We start from the raw sequence: 22,258 nt of genomic DNA, 5'->3' as shown, positions 1-22,258 counted from the left end.
TACCAATTCAATTCTTCTGCCATTTCTTTGTTCCCCGTAATATATTCCCCTGTTTCTGTCTTCAAGGGCCCACCTCCTCACTTCTCTCCCTCACTCTCCTCCTTTAAGACTTTCTTGAAAATTACCTCTCAGGCCATGTTATTGCTCAGCCCTCTTAATCATAGATCATAGAGTCCTACAGCACAGAGACCCGAGCTGGTCCATGCCAACCCGAGCTGGTCCATGCCAACCCGAGCTGGTCAATGCCAACCCGAGCTGGTCCATGCCAACCCGAGCTGGTCAATGCTAACCCCATTTCCCTGCACTTGGCCCTTAATTTCACCCTTTCCATCTAGGCCTCACATTTTGGGATATTGAGAGTCTGCCAAGTGTCTGAAGACCAAAAGGCCATAAGAAATAGGCCTGCACCACCATCCAATAGGATCACGGCTGATTTGACATTCCTCACTCTCCTGCCTGTTCCTCATAATCCTTGAGTGACCTACTGATCAAGAGTCTACCTATCTCACACTTAAATATACACAAGGTCTCTGCTCCCACAGCTGTTTGTGGCAGAGTTCCAAAGATTCATATCTCCTTATTTCGATCTCATATTGGTAGCCCTTCATTCTGAGACGATGCCCTCTGGTCATAGACTCTCGCATGAAGGGAAACAGCTCTCAGCAATAACCCTGTCAAGTCCCTTATGAATCCTTTAGGTTTCAATGTGATTATCTCTCATTCTTCTAAACTGAGGAGAATCCCAACCTGTTTAGCTTTGCTCATAGGATTGTCCCTCTATACTAGGGATCAGTATCGAGGAGCAGGAGAATCGACATTTCGGGCAAAAGCCCTTCCTGATTCCTGATGAGGGGCTTATGCCCAAAACGTCGATTCTCCTGCATCTTGGATGCTGCCTGACCTGCTGTCCCTTTCCAGCACCACACTCTCGACTCTGATCTCCAGCATCTGCAGTCCTCACTATCTCCTGTACTAGGGACCGTCCTAGTGAATGTGCTCTGAACTGCCTCCAATGAAATGACATCTTTCCTTAAATAAAAAGACCAAAACTGGTCACAGTACTCTCGAAGTGGTCTCATCAGCACCTTGTACAGTTGCAGTAAGACTTCCCTACTCTTCCCTATCCTCAAATCTCCTTGAAGTATAGACCACTATTCCATTCACCTTCCTGATTACCTGCTATCCCTGTCTGCTAACTTTCTGCGTTTTGTACACAAGTATCCCAAGTCCTTCAGTGTTGCAGCTTTCTGCAGTTTTTTTTCCCCATTTAAATAATACTCTGTTCATTTGTTCCCCTTCCAAACTGAACAACTTCACATTTTCTCACATTATACTCCATTTGTCAACTTTTTGTCCACTTATTTAACCTACCAATATCCTCCAAGTCAGGAATATGTATTGTAAACAGTTGCTGTCCCAGCACTAATCCCTGTGGAAGCTCACCGATTACAAGGGAAAAGGATCCCTTAGCTCATTCGCTGTTTCTTGCCCATTGGCCGATCCTCTATCCACACCAATAGTTTTGTATATTTTGATTAGTTACATTAAGGTGCTAATTAAATACAGGTTGTTGTTGAACAGAGCCATATAAATGCAAGTAGTGTCTTTTACATTGTCCTTTGCTTCATACACAGGGCATAGTCCAATGACTAGGCTTCTGTTATCTCTAGTAGTCTTTCATGCAACTCACGGAAAACACTGTCATTAATTTGCAAGAGGAAAAGCAGCTTACTCTTGCTTTGCATTCAGCCATCTGCATTAATTAATTAGTTACTCTTACACTTGAATGGAATGTTTCAGCTGTGGAAAGCAGTGCTGTGAAAGCATTTACTGGACGATGGATGGATTAGAATCACACCCTTTAATCTCGCTGAGTGTTTATTAACAGACCGGGAGAGCCGCTCTTGCGGACAGCTATTGGCCACAGGAGCTGCGACAAGATGGCGTCGCGGCTGTTTGAAGAGCATGAACATGTTGCCCTGTACCTGAAATACCGGCTTCCCTCACCCTTCCAAATCCGCAATCTCATCCTCGACTACTTGCAGAGAAAGGTGAGAACATGGAGAAATTAAACGGAGCGGGTGCCCGGGAGATAAAGGGGTCAGCTTAAGATAGGCACAGCAAAGGTCAACAGCCTTGACTTGTCAGGATTTGCAAAGTGATTGTCTCAGCAATAGGTTTGTTTGCTGCTGCTATCCTAATGTGTTAGTGAGTGCCAGCGGGTTATCTGAGTGGGGCGAATTTCCGCTCCAATGCGTTGATAGTAACCGATAATGTAACTGCAACCCTTCGGCACTTTTTCTTTTCTTTCTGATGGTCATGCGGATCCATAAACTGCCCTTTGGTGTCACCCAGCTGCCCATGAGAGACCATAGCTGTTACGGTTAGTTAGCCGTAAGTGACGTGTAAATTTCCAGAACTGGGAGGAAAAAAAAGAGAGTCAAAGCTGTCTTCAAACGCATCTGTGTAAGTTCCAAGGCCCCTCAATAGGAGCAGGCAGACTACCAGTGGCATCCTTGCAAGGAATTGTCAAACATTACCATTCTTGACAACTCGAGTTTAGGATACAGGCAGGAGGGGACTGGGATTGTGTGATGGCGACTAACACATGAGGCAAGGGGATGGGGACTAACACAGAGCTGGAGTGAACACGAGTACAACTGCGTCCTTCTGTGCGAGAACCACTCCAGGGTTTTGTGCGTAACTTTTGCATCATCAATCCCGCTGATATCAACAATCCGTGGCCCACGTTTATGTAGTTAGAAATAGGAACTGAAGTTTTATATGAGTGAAATGTTTCAGTGGGGAACAGTTTCACAGCTGCATCTGGGTAAGCAGGCAGTGTAAGAGAGTTCGCATGAACCAGTCCATGCAGTCTGAGCAATATGTATCTCCTTTACAAGCAGCCCACAGATTTTAAAAAAAAGATAGACTTCTCTTTACTGGAAGTTTGAAATGTGAGCAATCAAACGTCACAGGACTCCTCAAGTAAGCAAGTTAAATCTCATAACCCATTTGAGCTGTTACCCAATTAATAATAGAATTATCTACGATTCCAACCAACACTGCCAGTCTCTGGATGTGTCCAGAATTCAATCCTTGTGCTGTGTTGTTCTCCGGGAGTCTGCTACTGAAGAAGCCTGGATTCTTATATTGTTTTCTGTCCTTCAAGTTCATGATGTAACACCACGGACGATCGTTTATATTCATTCATAAACAATAGTGCAAGCCTGCAGCTTGCCTTTTTTTTATCAGAAGCAGCTTCCTTGTTATATTTGGCATTGACTGACAGAAGACTCAACTTTGCTGTGATTAACTCCTTAAATTCTCCTTCAGGGCAATCATTTGTCCTTGTGGCATAAGGCAGTCAGTTATCAAGCAATTGTTAAAACAGTTTTGCTTCTGTAGCATTGACTCCTTCTTCCCTCATACATAGCTAATTGCTTCAATTCCCGTATAACAGCATGTCCTTGTCTCTTAGCGGTTCATTGCTGGTTCTGTTAATTCATGAACTGTTATGAGTGGACTTGCCTTCAGCTGCCTGGCTCCGAAGCTCTGGAATTCCTTCCCTTAACCTTATCTTCTAAGACGCTGCTGAAAACCTACTTCTTTGACTGACCTTTGGGTCCCCTACAACGTCCCCCATATTGCCTCCTTATGTACCCCCGTGTGAAATTTGGCTCAACAATTGGTTAGGTTAACAGTGCAATATAAACGCAAGTTAGGGGTGGAGACATAGAGGTGCACAGCACGGAAACAGACCCTTTGGTCCAACTCGTCCATGTCGAGCAGATATCCCAACCTAATCTAGTCCCATTTGCCAGCACTTAGCTCATATCCCTCTAAACCCTTCCTATTCATGTGCCCATCCAAAGCCTTTTAAATGTTGCAATTGTACCAGCCTCCACCACTTCCTCTGGCAGCTCATTCCACACATGCACCACCCTCTGCGTGAAAATCTTGCCTTGAGGTTCCTGCGAAATCTTTCCCCTCTCACTTTAAACCTATGCCCTCTAGTTGAGGTCTCACCCACCCCTGGGAGAAAGACCTTGGCTATTCACCCTATCCGTGCCCCTCATGATTTTATAAACCCCCACACGGTCACCCTCAGCCTCCAATGCGCCAGAGAAAATAGTCCCAGCCTATTCAGCTTCTCCCTATCAAGCTCAAACCCTCCAATCGTACATTGTGCGACTTCAACAATTAAACATGGGATTACTCAGCACAGAAATTCTCAGGTAGGGGGGGAGGGGTTAGCAGGGGTGTGTTTAACTAAAAACGTGGTTCTTTTTTCAGAAGGGCAAGCCATTCACCCTGGCAGTGGATATTGGATGCGGCTCAGGTCAAAGCACCAGGGGATTGGCTTCTTACTTTGAAAAGGTGGTTGGGATTGACGTGAGTGAAGCTCAGATTGAAGAGGCGAAGAAGGTGGACGGACCCGATAACGTCTCTTACAGGTAACTAATGGACACCGAGAAACATCCCTCCAATCTGAGCCCCGTTGATGGGAATGGGAGGCTGTGCTCAGGGGGGACTGAATCCCAAAGGAGTAAACAGCCTCAGGTGTAGAGTCATAGAGCTCAGAAACAGACCCTCCTGTCCAACCACTCCACGCTGACCAGAATCCCAAACTAAATCAGTCCCACCTGCCTGCGCTCAGCCCATATCCCTCCAAACATTTCTTATCCATGTACTTATCCAAATGTCGTTTAAATGTTGTAACTGTACCTGCATCCACCACTCCCTCTGGAAGTTCATTCCACACAAAACAAATCGTTGTCTTCTGTAAAACTTTCCCCTAGTCTTGAAATCCCTCAACCTAGGGAAAAGACACTTGCCTTTCACCTTGTCTGTACCCCATATGATTTCATAAACCTCTATAAGGTCCATCTCATGCACTCCAGTGAAAAGTCCTGGTAAGTCTGTTGTGAACTCACTCTTATCCATCGCCTCTGCCTGTCTCTGGCCACATCCAGTCTCAGTCCCCCAAAGCCAGCCGCAGACATTAATCCCTCAGATCCTGTCTCTGTTAAAACCAGACATTCCTGCACTTCACATCCCTTTCTTCCATAGCAATCCCTCCCTAACCAACACACCCTCCACTCCCACTTCGACTCCACCCGTTCCCCCCAGGTCGCAACAGGATGGAACATCCAGGGATTGTCACGTTTCTGCTGGAATTCAGTCCATTGGTTCTCAAACTGGGGTCAGCACAGCCCGGAGATTCGGCAGGGGTTCCAGGTTGACTGCCCAATCAGCAGGAGAGTGCGCCTGACCCCCCACCCACCTACCCACCCCTCCACAAAGGGAGAGCGCACACAGAGAGACAGACCCCGCAACAGGCAACAGAAACACCCATCTCATTTCCAGCTGTAAATAATTAGCCATCCCCTTCAAAGTAACACTCAAACACTTTCTTCCATGTTCCCAGAATTACATTGTTTTATCATTGAGACGGGGGGTGAGGGAGGGGGAGGGGTGTCGTCACAAATGCACAAGCTGGAGAACCACTGCACTGCATTGTGGGATAGCCAGGACTGAACGATGGCATGGAAATATCGAAGAGTGAATTTCATTCCAAGCTGAGCAGAAACATACACATGAAGATTGCACTGTTTGAAATTCTCACATAGGAAAACAATCGGGTTGTGACATTCTGCCACTGCCTAGATCAGGATGCCAAAGGTTTGTTGGGGAAAGAGTTTATTTGAGCCAAACACATTTCACAACCAGTGCTCTGGGCCATCTCCAGACACCCAGCTGTGATTAGGTCTTCTGGCTTCACATTAACCAGAACCCCCCAAATAAGGGCCAGCCATCCAAAACACCTCCTTCCTGCTGTTCTGGCTTTCACCTCTTGTCCCAGTCAACATTTACTCCCGCACTGAACTCCTTATAGTTCCTCACCCTGGAAAATGTTTCATGACAATGAACAAACTGAATGGTGATTCTCCTCTGGGAATCTGAAAGAAACAAATTTGAGTTTACTGAAGGGGCAGCTAGGAAGAGCATTGGTGGGGGTAAGCAGGCTGGATCAAAGGCAGTCTTTGGGGCTTCCCCCCCCCACAAAACGTATCCTGGGTAGACCCTCAACTGGCTTCCAATCATCTTATCCCAATATCCCAATGGACAGCACGGTGGCTGAGCGGTTAGCACCACTGTCTCATAGCGCCAGGGATTCCATCCTCAGGCGACTGTGTGGAGTTTGAACATTCTCCCTGTGTCCAGTGGGTTTCCTCCCACAGTCTAAAGATGTGCCGGTCAGGTGGGTTGGCCTTCCCAAGGCTGGCCATGGGAACTGCAGGGCTACAGGGATAGGTGGGGATTGTATCTGGGTGGGATGCTCTTTGGAGGGTCGGTGTAGACTCGATGGGCTGAATGGCCTGCTTTCCACATGGTAAGGATCCTTCAATAATTTGCTCTCAGTCAATGAACAATTGATGCCTGCTGAGGTACAAGGTGTCCCAGAGATATCCAAATAAGTGCCACTGAAGCTGTTGTATTCCTGTGTTTGTCGATTCCCTTCACAGACAGGGCCTGGCAGAGGAGCTGGGATTCGAGGACAGTTCTGTCGACCTGATAACAGCAGCAGCGGCCGCCCATTGGTTTGACTTGGAGAAGTTCATGAAGGAAGTTGACAGGGTTTTAAAACCCAAAGGCTGCCTGGCTCTCTATTGCTACCGAGTTCCCTTTGAAGTACATTACAATGACTGCTCTGAGCGTTTGATCCAGATTGTCCAACAGGTAGGCTGACTGCGGCCAACTGAGCAACTGTAAGAGAATAGAATCAATCAATGTGTAACATGAGGTTTGGATCATCCTTCCTTTCACCGCCTGCGGTCCAAATTAATTGTACTAAATGTTTCTTCTTTCCGAGGATGTAACTCTGAAGATGGACGAGGGAGATCCAATAGATGTAGTGTACCTGGACTTTCAGAAAACTTTTGATAAAGTCCCATATAGGAGGTTAGTGAGCAAAATTAGGGTGCATGGTATTGGGGGCAAAGTACTAACTTGGATTGAAAGTTAGTTGGCTGACAGGAAACAAAGAGTAGTGATAAACGGCTCCATTTCAGAATGGCAGGCAGTGATCAGTGGGGTACCGCAGGGATCAGTACTGGGACCGCAGCTTTTTACAATATATGTTAATGATATAGAAGATGGTATCAGCAATAACATTAGCAAATTTACTTATGATACTAAGCAGGGTAGCAGGGTGAAATGTGATGAGGATGTTAGGAGATTACAGGGTGACCCGGACAGGTTAGGTGAGTGGACAGATGCATGGCAGATGCAGTTTAATGTGGATAAATGTATGGTTATCCACTTTGGTGGCAAGAACAGGAAGGCCGATTACTACCTAAATGGAATCAATTTAGGTAAAGGGGCAGTACAAAGAGATCTGGGTGTTCTTGTCCACCAGTCAATGAAGGTAAGCATGCAGGTACAGCAGGTAGTGAAGAAGGCTAATAGCATGCTGGCCTTCATAACAAGAGGGATTGAGTATAGAAGCAAAGAGGTTCTTCTGCAGCTGTACAGGACCCTGGTGAGACCATACCTGGAGTATTGTGTGTAGTTCTGGTCTCCAAATTTGAGGAAAGACATTCTAGCTATTGAGGGAGTGCAGCGTAGGTTCACGAGGTCAATTCCAGGAATGGCGGGACTACCTTACACGGAGCGACTGGGCTTGTATACCCTTGAGGTTAGAAGACTGAGAGGGGATCTGATTGAGACATATAAGATTATTAAAGGATTGGACACTCTGGAGGCAGGAAACATGTTTTTGCTGATGGGTGAGTGCTGAACCAGAGGACACAGCTTAAAAATACGGGGTAGACCATTTAGGACAGAGATGAGGAGAAACTTCTTCACCCAGAGAGTGGTGGCTGTGTGGAATGCTCTGCCCCAGAGGGCAGTGGAGGCCCAGTCTCTGGATTCATTTAAGAAAGAGTTGGATGGAGCTCTCAAGGATAGTGGAATCAAGGGTTATGGAGATAAGGCAGGAAAAGGATACTGATTAAGGATGATCAGCCATGATCATATTGAATGGCGGTGTAGGCTCGAAGGGCAGAATGGCCTACTCCTGCATCTATTGTCTATTGTCATATCGATGTTATTTTTGTAAAGGGGAGGATGATGTGTGGGAACAGTGCTGTTGGACACTGACTCACTGTAATTGGTTTGGCAGACTGTGCTCAGATGGAGCCCTGATCAAACAACCACAGTTAGTTAACAGTCAGATTGTATGACTCACGGAAAGAATGGGCCCCCCACTGAGACAATTGGAGCTTCAGCCCTTCAGCATTCTGCCGCTAACGTTGATAAGAACCCTAGCTCCACCAGTGGAATGGGTTCTTGAATTACTCAGTCCTGGTGGGTGAACATGGTCAGCGCTGAGCTCAACATACTAGGTTTGATCCCCCAGTCTTCCTTTCAGATACTCATGATCAGTTCATAGAATCCCTAATGGGTAGAAAGAGGCCTTTCAGCCCATCGAGTCTGCACTGTCCCTCCAAAGACCAGACTCAACTAGACCCAACATTTCCCATGGCCAATCCACCTAGCCTGCATATCCCTGAACACTATGGGATAATTTAGCATGGCCAATCCACCTGACCTGCACATCTTTGGACTGTGGGAAGAAACTGGAGCTCCTGGAGGAAACTCACGCAGACACGGGGAGAATGTGCAAACTCCACACAGTCAGTTGCCTGAGGGTGGAACCAAACCCCGGTTCCTGGCTCTGTGAGGCAGCAGTGCTAACCGCTGTGCCACCGTGTCACCAGTTAGTGAGTGGTTGCCAGTGTGGTCAGAAATGGAGTGCAATGTCAACAGAGAGTAAATATGGGGAACCTGACAAGAGGGGGACAGGGTTACTGTGTTTCTTTTTTCCACATCAACAGTTGTAGTGGTTATCATAGAACAGAGAACATAGAACAGTACAGCACAGGAACAGGCCCTTCGGCCCACAAAGGCGTGTCAAATATGATGTCAAATTAACCTAATCCTTACTGCCTACCCATGATCCATATCCCTCCATTAAAGCCTGAGGCTGTAAGTGTTGAGGTTCTGAGTGGGAATGCCCACAGGCCACCTGCCTGGCCCCTACCACCCACCACCATGAAGGCTCACGCTGCACCCAGTTGTGACCACTTAAAGGCCTCATCACGCTGCCACAGGGTTTATGAAGTCAGGGATATCCATGCAGAGAGGAAAGACCAGCAGCACAGGCCTCAACTCGATTAGTTGTAGACGCTGAGAAAGCAGCACCAATGAAATCACGGGTTGGTGATTTTTGGAATACTGCGTGCAATTCTGGTCTCCCTCCTATAGGAAGGATGTTGTTAAACTTCAAGGGTTCAGAAAAGATTTACAAGGATGGTGCCAGGGTTGGAGGGTTTGAGCTAAAGGGAGAGGCTGAACAGGCTGGGGCTGTTTTCCCTGGAGCATCGGAGGCTGAGGGGTGACCTCATAGAGGTTTATAAAATCATGAGGGGCATGGATAGGGTAAATGGATAAGTTCCATGGGTGAGGGACTCCAAAACTAGAGGCAGAGGTTTAAGGTGCAAGGGGAAAGATAGAAAAGAGATCTAAGCGGCAACTTTTTCGTGCAGAGGGTGGTGCGTGTATGACATTAGCTGCCAGAGGAAGTGGTGGAGGCTGGTACAATTGCAACATTCAAAAGGCATCTGGATGGATATTTGAATAGGAAGGGTTTGGAGGTGCTGGCAGGTGGGACTAGATTGGGTTGGGTATCTGGTCAGCATGGACAAATTGGACCAAAAAGTCTGTTTCCGTGCTGTACATCTCTGTGACTCTGGCTCCAAATAGAGGCTGTAGATTTCTACTGACAGGAGTACCAAATGTTGTACTGATTTTAATCTCATGGTCCCTGCAGGACTTTCTTCTGTATTCTACGTTGACATGGTTAACACTGTGATAGGCAGCTAAAACCACCAGATGTACTCTATGACACAACTGCATTTCTAAGTTTTATGTCATTGGCAAACTTTGCAACAATGTTCTGTACACCCAAGCCCAGAGCAGTGGTCCTAAACCTGATCAGGACATGCCTCTTTGAACTGTATCTCTGTTCCTGGATCATGAGTGTCAAAATCCTGGAACTCGCTCTCAGACAGCACAGTGTGTGTATCTATTCTCTGAAGACTCCAGTTGTTCAAAAAGATAACTCACCGCTGCCATCTCAAAGGGCAATTCAGCATGGAAAAATAAATACTGGCACAGCCAGAGACACTCAGATCTAAGGAACAAATGAAAACAAAATCTGGATCTATCCTGCTGCTTCTCTGTCATGGCGGAGGGATATTGGTGCAATCAGCGCCACACATCCTTGTCACCCATACACATAATAGTCAGTCACTTCTTGGTGGGTATTGAATGATAGCATGACCAGTTTTCTCTTGCACTTCCTGTTCCCAGACACTGAAGGCCCTGGCTCCCTATGAGAGTGAAAGAACTCAGATCGTTCGGAATGAATACAAGGAAATATTTGATGCTATCACGTTCCCCGATAAAGAGAGGTGAGACCCGATATTGAGGCCAACAACAGTTCTGAAGAAGGGTCACTGGACCTGAAACGTTAACCCTGCTTTCTCTCCACAGATGCTGCCAGACCTGCTGTTTTTCCAGCAATTTTGTTTGTTTCAGATCTCCAGCATCCACAGTCCTTTGTTTTATATTAATGCAACAGACTATCTTAGATTTAAGCTTGAAGGAACGGTGAAGAGGTACTTGCTGAATTATTGAGCTTTAATGTTCATGTTCTGTGCCCTTGTTCCAAAACCCATGAGAGGAAATACAATCTCACTATCGATATATTAAACATCCCCACCAAAACCTCTCAATCTGCTTGAATTATCAATCTGCAACTTTCTTCAGCTGGGCTAAATGTTCCCAGTGTGTACGCAAACATCCCTGAGTGTTATCGGTCACGCTGTGTCTGTCCACATACATCAAAAGAGACATTGGTTGATGTTACAAGGCGGGTTTTATCCTGTCCCCCTGAAACCACATTCTCTGTAATGTTGGGTTGGATTGGTTAAAGGAGATCACACCATACAATGAGCAGAAGTCATACATTACAAATCAAATCTCTAGGACGGATGTCAATTGACTAAAGGGATTGGACAGGAATTGTCAGACATTTTCTGCCCCATTGGCCTATTCATTTGTCTCTGTTTTCACCCCCAGCTCTTGCAGTGAGCCCTATGATCCTGGATGGATGTTGGGGGTAGGGGTGTCTTCACTGTCACACATCAGAGAATCGCAATGATCCATCACACCATCATTGTCAGGGTCGTTCTCCTTCTCCTCCACTTCATACATTTTTATCCTTTTCACTCATGGGAGGTGGCTGTCGCTGGCTGGCCCAGCATTTATTGCCCGTCCCTAGTTGCCCTCGATAAGGTGGGGGTGAGCTGCCTTTTTGAACCACTGCAGCCCACCTGCTGTGGGTTGACCTACAATGCCCTTAGGGAGGGAATTCCAGGATTTTGACCCAGCGCCAGTGAAAGAACGACAGTATATTTCCAAGCCAAGATGGCGAGTCACTTGGAGGGGAACTTGCAAGTGGTGGTGTTCCCATGTATCTGCTGCCCTTCTCCTTCTCAATGGAAGTGGTTGTGGGTTTGGAAGCTGCTGTCTGAGGATCTTTGGTGAATTTCTGCAGCAGTGCATCTTGTAGATAATACACACATTGCTGCTACTGGGCACTGGTGGTGGAGGGAGGGGATGTTTGTAGATGTAGTGCCAATCAAGCAGGCTACTTCATCCTGGATGGCATGGTGCTTCTATAGTGCTGTTGGAGCTGCACTCATCCAGGCAAGTGGGAGTATTCCATCAACTCCGGAATTGCACATGGTGGACAGGCTTTGGAGAGTCAGGAGGTGAGTTACTCACTGCAATATTCCTAGCCTCTGACCTGCTCTTGCAGCCACTGTTTATATGGTGAGTCCGATTCAGGAACTGGTCAAGTTTCTGAGCACATTTCATTTCAGGGACAAAGTCACAGCTGACACCACCATAAAGGTGTCACGGTCTCAACAATAAAAGGAAGATGGAGATTAAAACTGCCAAGAATGAAGAGTCACTCAGTGCAGAGAGGGTGAGTGGGAAGGAAATCACGAAGAAACCTCAGGATCGGGGCAGCAGGTAGGGAATGAAGATGTTTATAGGCAAGGTTGAAGGATTAGCACCAGTGGAACTGCTTCGTGGAGGGGAAGATATCAGAGGAGCTGGGTGACAGGGCCAAGGTAAGACTTTGGTGATAAAGGCCACATGTCTGAGTGGGGGAGGTGTTGGAAGCTATCGCTAGGCAGGGAAGCTGTAGTTAGGAGGAAGCCCCAGATTTCAGTCAACAACGAGAGGCCAAAGGAAGAGCCTTGTGCAGGAGTGAGTGGAGAATCCGAAGGGAAATGCAGAGTAGGTTTATTGATCAATCCAGTGGCATACTCCAGCAGCAGGTTAGTGTAAAAGGGCTCAACAGGACAGGGTGCGTTGGTAAGATTAGCCATTCACAGGGAGAAAGGTGATTCAGAGAGGATGATGAGGCACTTGTTACCTCCCACAATCCAAAGACGTAGGTTAGGTGAATTGGCCATGCTAAATTGCCTTAGTGTTCAGGGATGTGTAGGTTAGATGCATTAATAGAGTAATAGGATAGGGGAATGGGTCAGGGTGGGATACTCTTCGGAGGGTCGGTGTGGACTTGTTGGGCCTGTTTCCACACTGAAGGGATTCTACTCTATGATAAGATGTGCCTGTCCATGTTTGTGCAGAAACATTCTGTGTAGGTGCATAAAATATGCATCTGTCCCTGCACAATGTTACCTTGTCCATCAGCTCCAAGTAATGTGCTAAAGGCCTGAAAGTGGTATCTGAATTGGATTGAGAACAGAAGTCATGGTTTGGCAAGATGGGTAGTTTGTCGGTGCTGCCTCGCGTGGGTGAAAAGTTAAGGAGGCTGGTGGTAACTGTGGAAGAGGCAGCTCCATGGTGACCAGGTCACAGCCATGGGTGGCACAGTGCTCCCAATTTGCATGTACCCATCTTAAACAGAGCAGAAGGGCAGTACAGTAACTCAGTGGCTAGCACTGCTACCTCACAGCGCCAGGGACCCGGGTTCGATTCCACCCTCGGGCGACTGTCTGTGTGGAATTTGCACATTCTCCCCATGTCTGCAGAAAGTCCAAAGATGTGCAGGTTCAGTGGACTGGTTATAGGGAATTCCCCCATAGTGTCCAGGGACGTTCAGGCTAGACGGAATAGCCATGGGAAATGCAAGGTTATGGGGTTTGGGTAGGATGCTCTTTGGAGGGTCAGTGCAGGACTCAATGGGCTGAATGGTCTCTTTCTGCACCGTGCTGTCTAATTTCTCAGTGGAGAGGAAGAGAGTGGGATGTAAGTCTGGCAAGTTGTTGCTTCAAGGGGATGGGAAATAAGGTAGGCCCACTGAACAGTGAGATTCAGAAATCATCGTTTACAGCTTGAGGGGAAAATCGAGACAGCTTTTCCCAAAGGTGAGGACCTGATCTTCTTTTACATGCTCCCTCTATTTTGTTATCATACTTGCCATTAATCTCACCACAGCCAAGACAGGAAATCTCATCCTGTCTTCACAACGATCTTGATTTGTGACTTAAAATCCAGCTTTTAGATTCAAGGATTAATTTATACTACAGAGCTCCAAAACATAATTTTTAAATGACTTAAAAAGCAGTATAATTATTTTCCGAATGTTATCAGTTTATTCAGTTTGAGCTTTGATTCTTAGTACAGCAGGAGTTTAAAAGAGCACTTACAGATTTGTGACAGCAGAGGGCAGACCAGACCATGATACTCAAACCCATTGAGCCATCTAGTGTACTAAAACAACGCACTAAACCAATCTACCCATTAGACCAATATTAAAACAAAAGGCCAAAGTCTTTGAGGACTCCAGCCTCGAATGTGAACTGGGTGCAGTCATTGTTGGGAGAGGCAGTACTTTGGACAATTAAATTCACCCTTCTCTACTTTCAGACCTTTCTATGTGTGAGGAATTGACTCTAACCGAGTCAGAATTCAGGGCAACAAAGTGAGTTGTCTCCATGCCTGGAAAATTACCTTTCAAAACAGGAGGCACAGTTCATTCTTTGGCAAACTGAAGCAGGCTGCAGAAAGAAAATTGATGAGTTGGAAGAATGGGGCTAATAAATGTGATTGAGTGCTGGCAAATCAGGGAGGGGGTGGACATTTGATTAAGTTAATAATCATATCGATACCATCAATGGGAGTAGGGTCAGTGCTTGACCTGCCCAGTGTTACCTGCACTTCCTGTTTCCACATTTGAAAAGGAATTTTTAATTTCTTTTCCAGAGTCGATAGCATTTCATTCAAGCAATTAGTGCCAGTCTTGTGGATCAAAGGCTTCTTCGAATCCTTGTCTTTCTACCAAACGTTTCAGAAGAAGGACCCAGAAGCTGCTAAAGCCACCCTCGAAATGATGGAGAAAGAGTAAGAGTTACCGTGGCAGTGGGAAAATTAATTGATCAGCTTGAGTGGTCAAATAGATCAGGATATGTGCACAGTGAGACCAGTGGGGCAACTCAGTGAATCTTGGGAACAGCAATCTGTTTCCTGTCGCACCTTGCTGGGGTAGTCCACTGGAAATCAAGTGTTCCCCACTATTCCCGGAGTCATCATAGATGTTGAGGATTTGTAAAAGTGCACAAATTTCCCCAATGTCTCCTGGACACAGTTTAATACAAAGCATGGAAGCAGGTTTATGCACTTATCACAAATTGCCTTTTAGTAGAAATAAATCGATTCCAGCTACAGGTAAACAGTTATGCACTGTCAGCGTAAAACACTACTAATTAAAACTTATACATTCCCCCTTGGATACAGACAGATGTAGGCAGGAGAACAATAAAACACAAATTATGGATGGTAGGAAAACTGGGTCAGCAGTTGGCAATCTTTGTTCCAAGAATCTGTTGCTCTGATTCTCCTGTGGATCAAAATGCCGCGTCTTAGTCTTCCTTTTTCCAGGAGCTTTTACTGGTTTGCAAAAGACACAGGGTGGCTGGTTCACCAAAGAAAGACCTGTGTCTTACTGGCTAAAAGTTACAGCCTACAGCAACTGCCAGAGGAAAAATAAACTGGTTTTCTTCAGACTTGAAGTGGCTTTTACTCTGGAGAACAGAGAGAGTGTTGCTGCTGGTCTGAAGGCTCTTACTGAGAGCCCCGCACTGCTCAGCTACCTGAGAGCCAATCACATTGCTGTTGGCAGGCAGAAGGCTTTTGTCATCGGTAACTGGTCACTGATCCACAAACCAATCTGCTTTTCCTGTAGCCAAGCAGATCTCCACTTATGTACAGCCCTTTAGCTGCAGTTCCTCAGCAAACACTGCTGTACAAACAGTATTCACAATGATTTGGAGATGCCGGTGTAGAACTGGGGTGTACAATGAAGGAGCAGCACTCCAAAAGCTAGTGCTCACAATTAAACCTGTTGTGTTGTGTGATTCTTAACTTTATTCGGAATGAAAATGTCATGTTAGTTACTTTGTACCAGGCAAGTTTAACTCAGCCACATTAGGGAGATTTAAACAATCCTTAGATAAGCACATGGATGATTTTGGGATAGTGTAGGGGGACGAGCTGAAAATAGTTCACAGGTCAGCGCAACCTTAAGGACCAGAGGACCTGCTCTGCGCTGTATTGTTCTATGTTCTAGGCAGTGATCGTCTCAATCTCTGGTTTTAAAACAGGTCTTTTCTCATTTCAGATCGCAATTAAAAAAAACACAAAAATTAAAAGCTACAGTCTTTACATTCCTGATCTTAATATAATTTAAAGTCTGAGAAAGGAACAGGGGAATGGAAAAAGTGTTCAATCGGGTACACTAAGAGAGGAACAAACAAGAACGCAAAAGGTAGTTAGGATTTGGGGGTGCTGGTGTTGGACTGGGGTGTACAAAGTTGAAAATCACACAACACCAGGTTATAGTCCAACAGATTTATTTGGAAGCACTAACTTCCAGAGCACTGCTCCTTCATCAGTAACACCTGAAGGAGCAGCGCTCAGAAAGCTAGTGCTTCCAAATAAATCTGTTCGACTATAACCTGATGTGTGATTTTAAACAAAAGATTAGACCACAAAGTCCATCAAGCCTGTTCAATACAACCAAGGCGTGGAAAATCCAAAAGCCTTTGGGGGGAAGACGATGCCAATGATTCACTCCCCTAGGAGTGACGAAATTTCTCCTCCTCTCAGTCCTGAATGATATCTCCTTAACCGGAGATTGTGTGCCCCTGTTCCAAATACCCCAACAAGAGAAGGAAACAATGTCTCAGTATCCAGCCCTGAAAGACCCACTGTCACCTTCTGTGCTTCGATAAGGTTATCTCATATTCTTCTAAACTCCAGTGAATATAATCTCGATTCACTCGGTCTCTCATCATACGGTAACCTTTTCACCCCAGGGGGACCAACTTAGTGAACTTCCTCAAGCCCATGTTATCCTTCCTTCCTTAGAGATTGGGGGTGAATTTTACAGCCACTTCTGAGCTGTGGGACCAGCTGTGCTTCAAAGAAGATGTAGAGTGTTAACATTTTCGCAGTATGCTCCAGTCGTTATTACGTTAGCCAACTGAGTGTATTTTCCAGACATTTCCATACAGTGGGCATTAAACTCATAACATTTTTATTTCTTTTTAGTTTTATGCAGACAATGGGAGTTTCTTCCAGGGAGACTGTGTTGGAAGTGAAGTGGACTGCTTTCTGTTTACTGGCAAGCAAACCAGAGTAATATCTACAACCCTGCCTCTCAGACCTGTTGCGTCAAGTGATGATTTCTGTTCCCTTAAGTAAGACTTTAAATCTGTGTTTCATCATGTGGACATTGGTAAATGTTGGTTTGCACACAGTCATGACACATTGCATGGATGAATGTTCACCTTCAGCTGGAGCACAGAACAGTGTGGGATTGAGAGCCTGATAGAAATCCTTCACATTTTCCTGGGCTTTGGAGGGTTGATGACTCTTGCAGCAGTTAGAGTTTGAGTCCAATACGTCCTGTGCACACCCGCTGTTTATGAAACATGACTGAGGGACTCCACATTTCTGCCCAGGACTATAAGAAACTACAGAGAGTCGTGAACACAGCCCGGTCCATCAGGCAAACCAGCCTTCCATCCAATGCCTGCATCTATACTTCCTACTGCCTTGTGAAAGCAACCAATATAATCAAAGATCTCTTCCACTCCAGTTATAATCTCTTCCAAACGTTTCCATCAGGAAACCACACATACAAAAGCTTAAACACAGAGTCAAGAACGGCTTCTTCCCTGTTGTTATTAGACTTCTGAGTGGACCTCTCAAATTTTTAAATCTAATGTTGATCTCACTCTTTATGCACCTGCTCTGCAGCTCTAACGTTGTATTCGTCACTCTAGTGCACTTTACATGACGTGACAAAACAAAACTTTTCCCTGTACCTAGGTACATGTGACATTAATAACTCAAATCAAATCATTATTCAGGCAAGACCTTTGTGGAGAGTTCGGATCCTATTGTATAGTTGGACATATTCACATTGCAATTTCTCATTGCTCAGTGTGTGTAAACCTGTCAGAATCACAGTGGGGGTTTACATCAGATCAGAACAGGACAGGATACTCTGCCCCCTCACCCTCCCGATTCTCCCACCACTGAACCCTCCAGAACCCCCTTTGCCTGAATCAGCTAAAGCACTGTCTCTCCTGCGAACATACTGTAACAGGAGGTTGGTGCCGCTCGTGAGTTGTGTGCTAGTTGTTGCTGCCTCTTGCCTGCTGCCCTTTTCTCCTCCGTGCCCCACCTCCTGATGCCACTTGATGTCCAGCTTGCTGTCTGGCTCCCCGGCTCGTTCAGGGAGTGGGGTGCCAAACAGTGAGCCTTGAGGCGGGGTAGCGGGCAGCTTGAGGGGTTGGGAGCGGGCCAGTGATCGCAGACTTCCATACCATCATTCTGTGGTACCGGCATCACTGTGCCACGGTCACGGTGTCTGCACGCGCCGTGTGTGTCCTTCAGAATGTCCCTAATGGCCTGCAGGATCCCTCACCCCGTCTCACCACATTCTCCCCTCCCTTGCGCCTCCCCCACCTGCTCCTCCTCCTCCTCCTCCCACTCACATCAGCCGACTGAGATCCTATCAAATGGAGTGGAAACAAATTACCCTTCAACCCAAGAGACCGTCTAACAGAAGTATCGGCCCTTAACTGACACAATTGATTACTCACAATGTACTCCCCCCAACCCTCCTCTCACCTCCAGGGTTAAACACACTTCCCCCCACCAACTCCCTACACCTTACTCTAAAGGATCTAAAATCACTCACTTAACCATTAGCCAGAAATCATGCTTAATTCAAGCAAAACTCCCAATCCTGAACCTCGATCACTTGCTGTGCTATTAAATCCTGGTTCAAACAATGTTCGAAAAGGCAACACATTCCTTTAACTGTTTTGGTTAAAAATGTGACATTTTACAACATTAACTTCATTTGACTTGATATTGTGAACTGTTGTAGATAACAGAGATGACAGGGTTGTTCAGTACTCCTGAACATTAGAGGGTGAAATAAGGCCGTTTAAAGAATCTGATCGAGATTAATTGAGAGTAAGAGAGTTCTGATATTATGTGGGTGGATTTGGAAGTGATCTCAGTCTGCCAGCTGGGGTGTTTTAATGCAGATATATCCTTATTTATAATTGTTTTTGAGTTAGGAGGCACTGGGTGTGGATGAGGACCTACCTACACAGTGTCATCTCATTTGTAGTATTTGGAAAGACAGTTCATTCACTCTCTCCCCACCTGCATCTCTAGCCTAGACCATGACCACACAACCCCTGTCCAAGTGGTGGAGGCTGGTACAATTGCAACATTGAAAAGGGACCTGGATGGGTATATGAATAGGAAGGGGTTGGAGGGATATGGGCCGGGTGCTGGCAAATGGGACTAGATTAATTTAGGATATCTGGTCAGCATGGACGAGTTGGACCGAAGCTGTAAGTGCTGTACATCTCTATGACTCTCTCTATTTCCCAACCTCTCCACCATCCTCTGCATTGCCTGCCTCCTCCACCCTCCCCCCTCTCCTCTGTGCTTCCCCTCTCCCTACCTCCCTATTTTATTCCCTCTCCTCACCTCTCTCTGCACCCTTTCCCCCTCTCCCACACCTTCGCCGCCTTCCCCCGGTCCCGGCCCAGAATGCCAAAGTGGAGCATGATCCTCAGTCACCAATCTTGCCATTTTGATAAAGCTGAACATCAGTCCTGGAGATATATCTGAAATAAATTCCAGCACTGCGTGGAGCTTGTAACCTAAACATTTTCACTTCAGTATTTCACATTTAACCCTGTGACTGAGCGAGTCTGGGTGCCTCGTATAATTCAGAGAAACGATTGCACTGTCCTGGTAATGGAATATTTCCTGTGTGCAAGCAAGTTTTAAATTCATCAAGTGAACACAGAACGGATCATGCTATATACACATTTAATTTACAATGCAACTTACAATTTGGAAATTTTAGATGCCACAGCAACCAATTCATAGAATCCCTATGATTTTGTTTCCTACAACTCAAAATGTCCTTTTCCATAGGAATGACAGAATTTTATGATCTTCTAGAGGTTAAGGTAAATTGAAATAGGGACAGACACCTTGACATCTTTCTGTTTTCATTCAAACCTTACCAATGTCTGTAAGGCTGATCACAGAGACATTAAAATGCAAGATGTCCATTGAATTGTGAAAAATCACAGCTTCTGTGATAAATGGCAAGACATTTCAAAGGGATTCCAGCATGATAGAGCTCCTTGCCCTGCTTTTTGGTATAATTGTCACCTGGATTTGCATTGTAGCCATTAATCGTCAGCTTTGAACTGCACCAAGTCTGGCTGAAGTCAGTCAAATTGTTCAGGAGACATCACTAAAGAGAGTTCTTGGTTATGGGAGGCAAGAAGGAAGGAATTGGAAATCAACTGCTGTTCCATCAAAAGAGATCAGGCAGTCTACAAGTGCCAGAGCTGCAGAATTAGTGAGAAATAAAGAACCTCTCTCTGAGCTGATCTGCATGGGCAAACATTGACTATTTGACAACAGGAGCTGTTGAATCTGCTGAATCTGTCTTCAATTGTCAACCATTTCACCTCAGAATGAGAAATTTCAAGAAGCACTGTTCATAGAATAGAGACCGATCTTACCTTGAATTACCTTTCAGCCTTACCTCCTGTTAATCTTTATAAATGTATTTCTAACTAATAGCTTGATCACTTTTACTTGAATAATTACAGTAGTTTTGTAATAAATTAAAGATTGTCTTGTTTACGTTTCAAGTATTGCTGCTGGTCATTTTTAAATTAACCCGTAATTCAAAGGGGGCTACAGACATATACATGCTCATGATCCATTTTGAAGAATACTTTTAATCTGATCATGACACTTGCGAACACTCTGGGGAAGTGGACAAGTCAGTGAGCTGGCTGTACTGTTCCTTACACAAGAATAAGCTTGAACCAGATGAATGAAGATAAAAAGGGTTTGGCGATGGAAAACAACTTGGTCAGGTTACACAATGAACAAAATTAGGTGTATTCTATCCAGCTTCAGGGAGAGCCATAAGATCAGGGTTGGGTTTGGGAGACCCCAGGGTTCAGTGTTGGAAACCCCAGGGTTCAGAATGTGATACTCCACTCCGACAGCAGTGCAGCCATTTTCTCCCCCGTGGCACCAGCGCAAAGGAAGGTAATGATAAACCCACCCCTGCCAGCCACTTCCAGCCCCATCCTGGAATCTGCACATCTCCTTCCCAATATCTCACCCCATTGACCCAGAGCCTTCACGCTCCCCAAGTATGCCCCCAAACCATGCATCTGTGTTTACACCGGCCTACCTTCTCATCCTGCCCCTGTCAGGCCTGTTGTGGTCATTCACTGACCCCCTCCCCCCACCTGGAGCTAGATTACTCCTGACCACAGACAACACCCCCAAACTCGCATTACACCCATCCCTGTATATGTTTGACCATATATCCCCCAGCCCTCGCAAATCCTGCTGCCCCTGCTACGCCCAACCCTTCATAACTGTCCTGCAACCTCACTCACAGCCTCCAGCTACAAGTCCTGTCGACTAACCCATTGACGCTCAGTCATGTGGTCAGGCCCCCCCCCCCCCACTGCCACACACACTGCCCCATTCAGTTTTCTACAGCCAGATGTGACAGACTGACTGTGACCCATCCCCTCAACCAACATGATCAGACAGTCCCGGGGCAAGACACACTGGGATGGATGCAAGGTGCCCGTCCAGCTCCCCAGCCACTTAACCTTAACCTCCCACTTGCTGCTAGAGAGCCAACATACTGACTGCGACTCAATCCCCCAACTGCGAAGGCACAGACCCCTGACCAAGAACACCCTGACCGTGACTGTGTGGGAGGGTACCCCCCTGAATAACGTGTTCCTCCGTGGACTTGGGTGAGGGTGACTCCCCTCAGACTTTGCGACCTGGCTCCTTGCTTGCTGCACTGGCAGTCTGTTCATTGCGTGAGCTGCTGGCATAGGGAGCAAGGATGAAATTGACCCAGCACCACTATGGTTCTGCAAGATGTCCACCCCCACCCCCCCAGACTGAGGACTGCTTGGGGCAAGGGCAGTTGCCTGATTTTGTGATGCTACAAATCGGCACCATGAGGCAAGGTGAGGCATGGCCACTGTGAGCATGTGAGCAAGGTACTAAATGAGCAAATGTTATGAGAGCAAGCGATCATCTCTGAGATGCAGCCTGGTCTAATCTGCAAGCTATACACAAAATGTCTCTGATGCAGTCTTTCCATGGAATACAGCATGCAATTTTGGTCCCCCTCCTACAGGAAGGACGTTGTGAAACTTGAAAGGGTTCAGAAAAAATGTACGAGGATGTTGCTAGGGTTGGAGGGGTTGAGTTATAGGGAGAGGCTGAATAGGCTGGGGCTGTTTTCCCTGGAGTGTCGGAGGCTGAGGGGTGACCTTTATAAAATCATGAGGGGTATGGATAGGATAAATAGACAAAGTCTCTTCCCTGGGGTGGGGGAGTCCAGAACTAGAGGGTATAGGTTTAGGATGAGAAAAGAGAGATTTAAAAGGGACTTAAGGGGCAACGTTTTCATACTAAGGGTGGTGCCTAAATGGAATGAGCTGCCAGAGGAAGCGGTGGAGGCTGGTATAATTACAAT

At 46.2% G+C, this 22,258-nt stretch overlaps 1 protein-coding gene across 2 annotated transcripts; it reads left to right on the top strand.

Moving 5' to 3' along the window:
* The first annotated feature begins 1,760 nt into the window (after positions 1–1,760).
* On the top strand, positions 1,761–20,326 carry LOC140481902 (putative methyltransferase DDB_G0268948). 2 transcript variants are annotated; one of them, XM_072578560.1, is made up of 6 exons: positions 1,761–2,051; positions 4,300–4,457; positions 6,531–6,744; positions 10,441–10,541; positions 14,377–14,514; positions 16,723–20,326. In XM_072578560.1, exons 1-6 carry the CDS (start codon positions 1,941–1,943, stop codon positions 16,811–16,813), a joined length of 813 nt encoding a protein of 270 aa, XP_072434661.1. In that variant the 5' UTR covers positions 1,761–1,940; the 3' UTR covers positions 16,814–20,326. The 2 variants fall into 2 exon arrangements, with proteins under 2 accessions (XP_072434661.1, XP_072434660.1); XM_072578559.1 differs by having other exon boundaries at positions 4,297–4,457.
* Positions 20,327–22,258: the final 1,932 nt, after the last annotated feature.

Source organism: Chiloscyllium punctatum, chromosome 10 (assembly GCF_047496795.1).
Source record: "Chiloscyllium punctatum isolate Juve2018m chromosome 10, sChiPun1.3, whole genome shotgun sequence".
NCBI lineage: Eukaryota > Metazoa > Chordata > Chondrichthyes > Orectolobiformes > Hemiscylliidae > Chiloscyllium > Chiloscyllium punctatum.
The sequence above is the reverse complement of the archived record's forward strand: the minus strand, read 5'-3'. Positions and strand labels throughout refer to the sequence as shown.

Coding starts and splice junctions, on each gene's coding strand:
- LOC140481902 (XM_072578559.1), top strand. CDS start 1,941: ATGGCGTCGCGGCTGTTTGAAGAGCATGAACATGTTGCCCTGTACCTG. Junction 2,052..4,296: donor TCGACTACTTGCAGAGAAAG/GTGAGAACATGG, acceptor TTCTTTTTTCAG/AAGGGCAAGCCATTCACCCT. Junction 10,542..14,376: donor ACGTTCCCCGATAAAGAGAG/GTGAGACCCGAT, acceptor TTTCTTTTCCAG/AGTCGATAGCATTTCATTCA.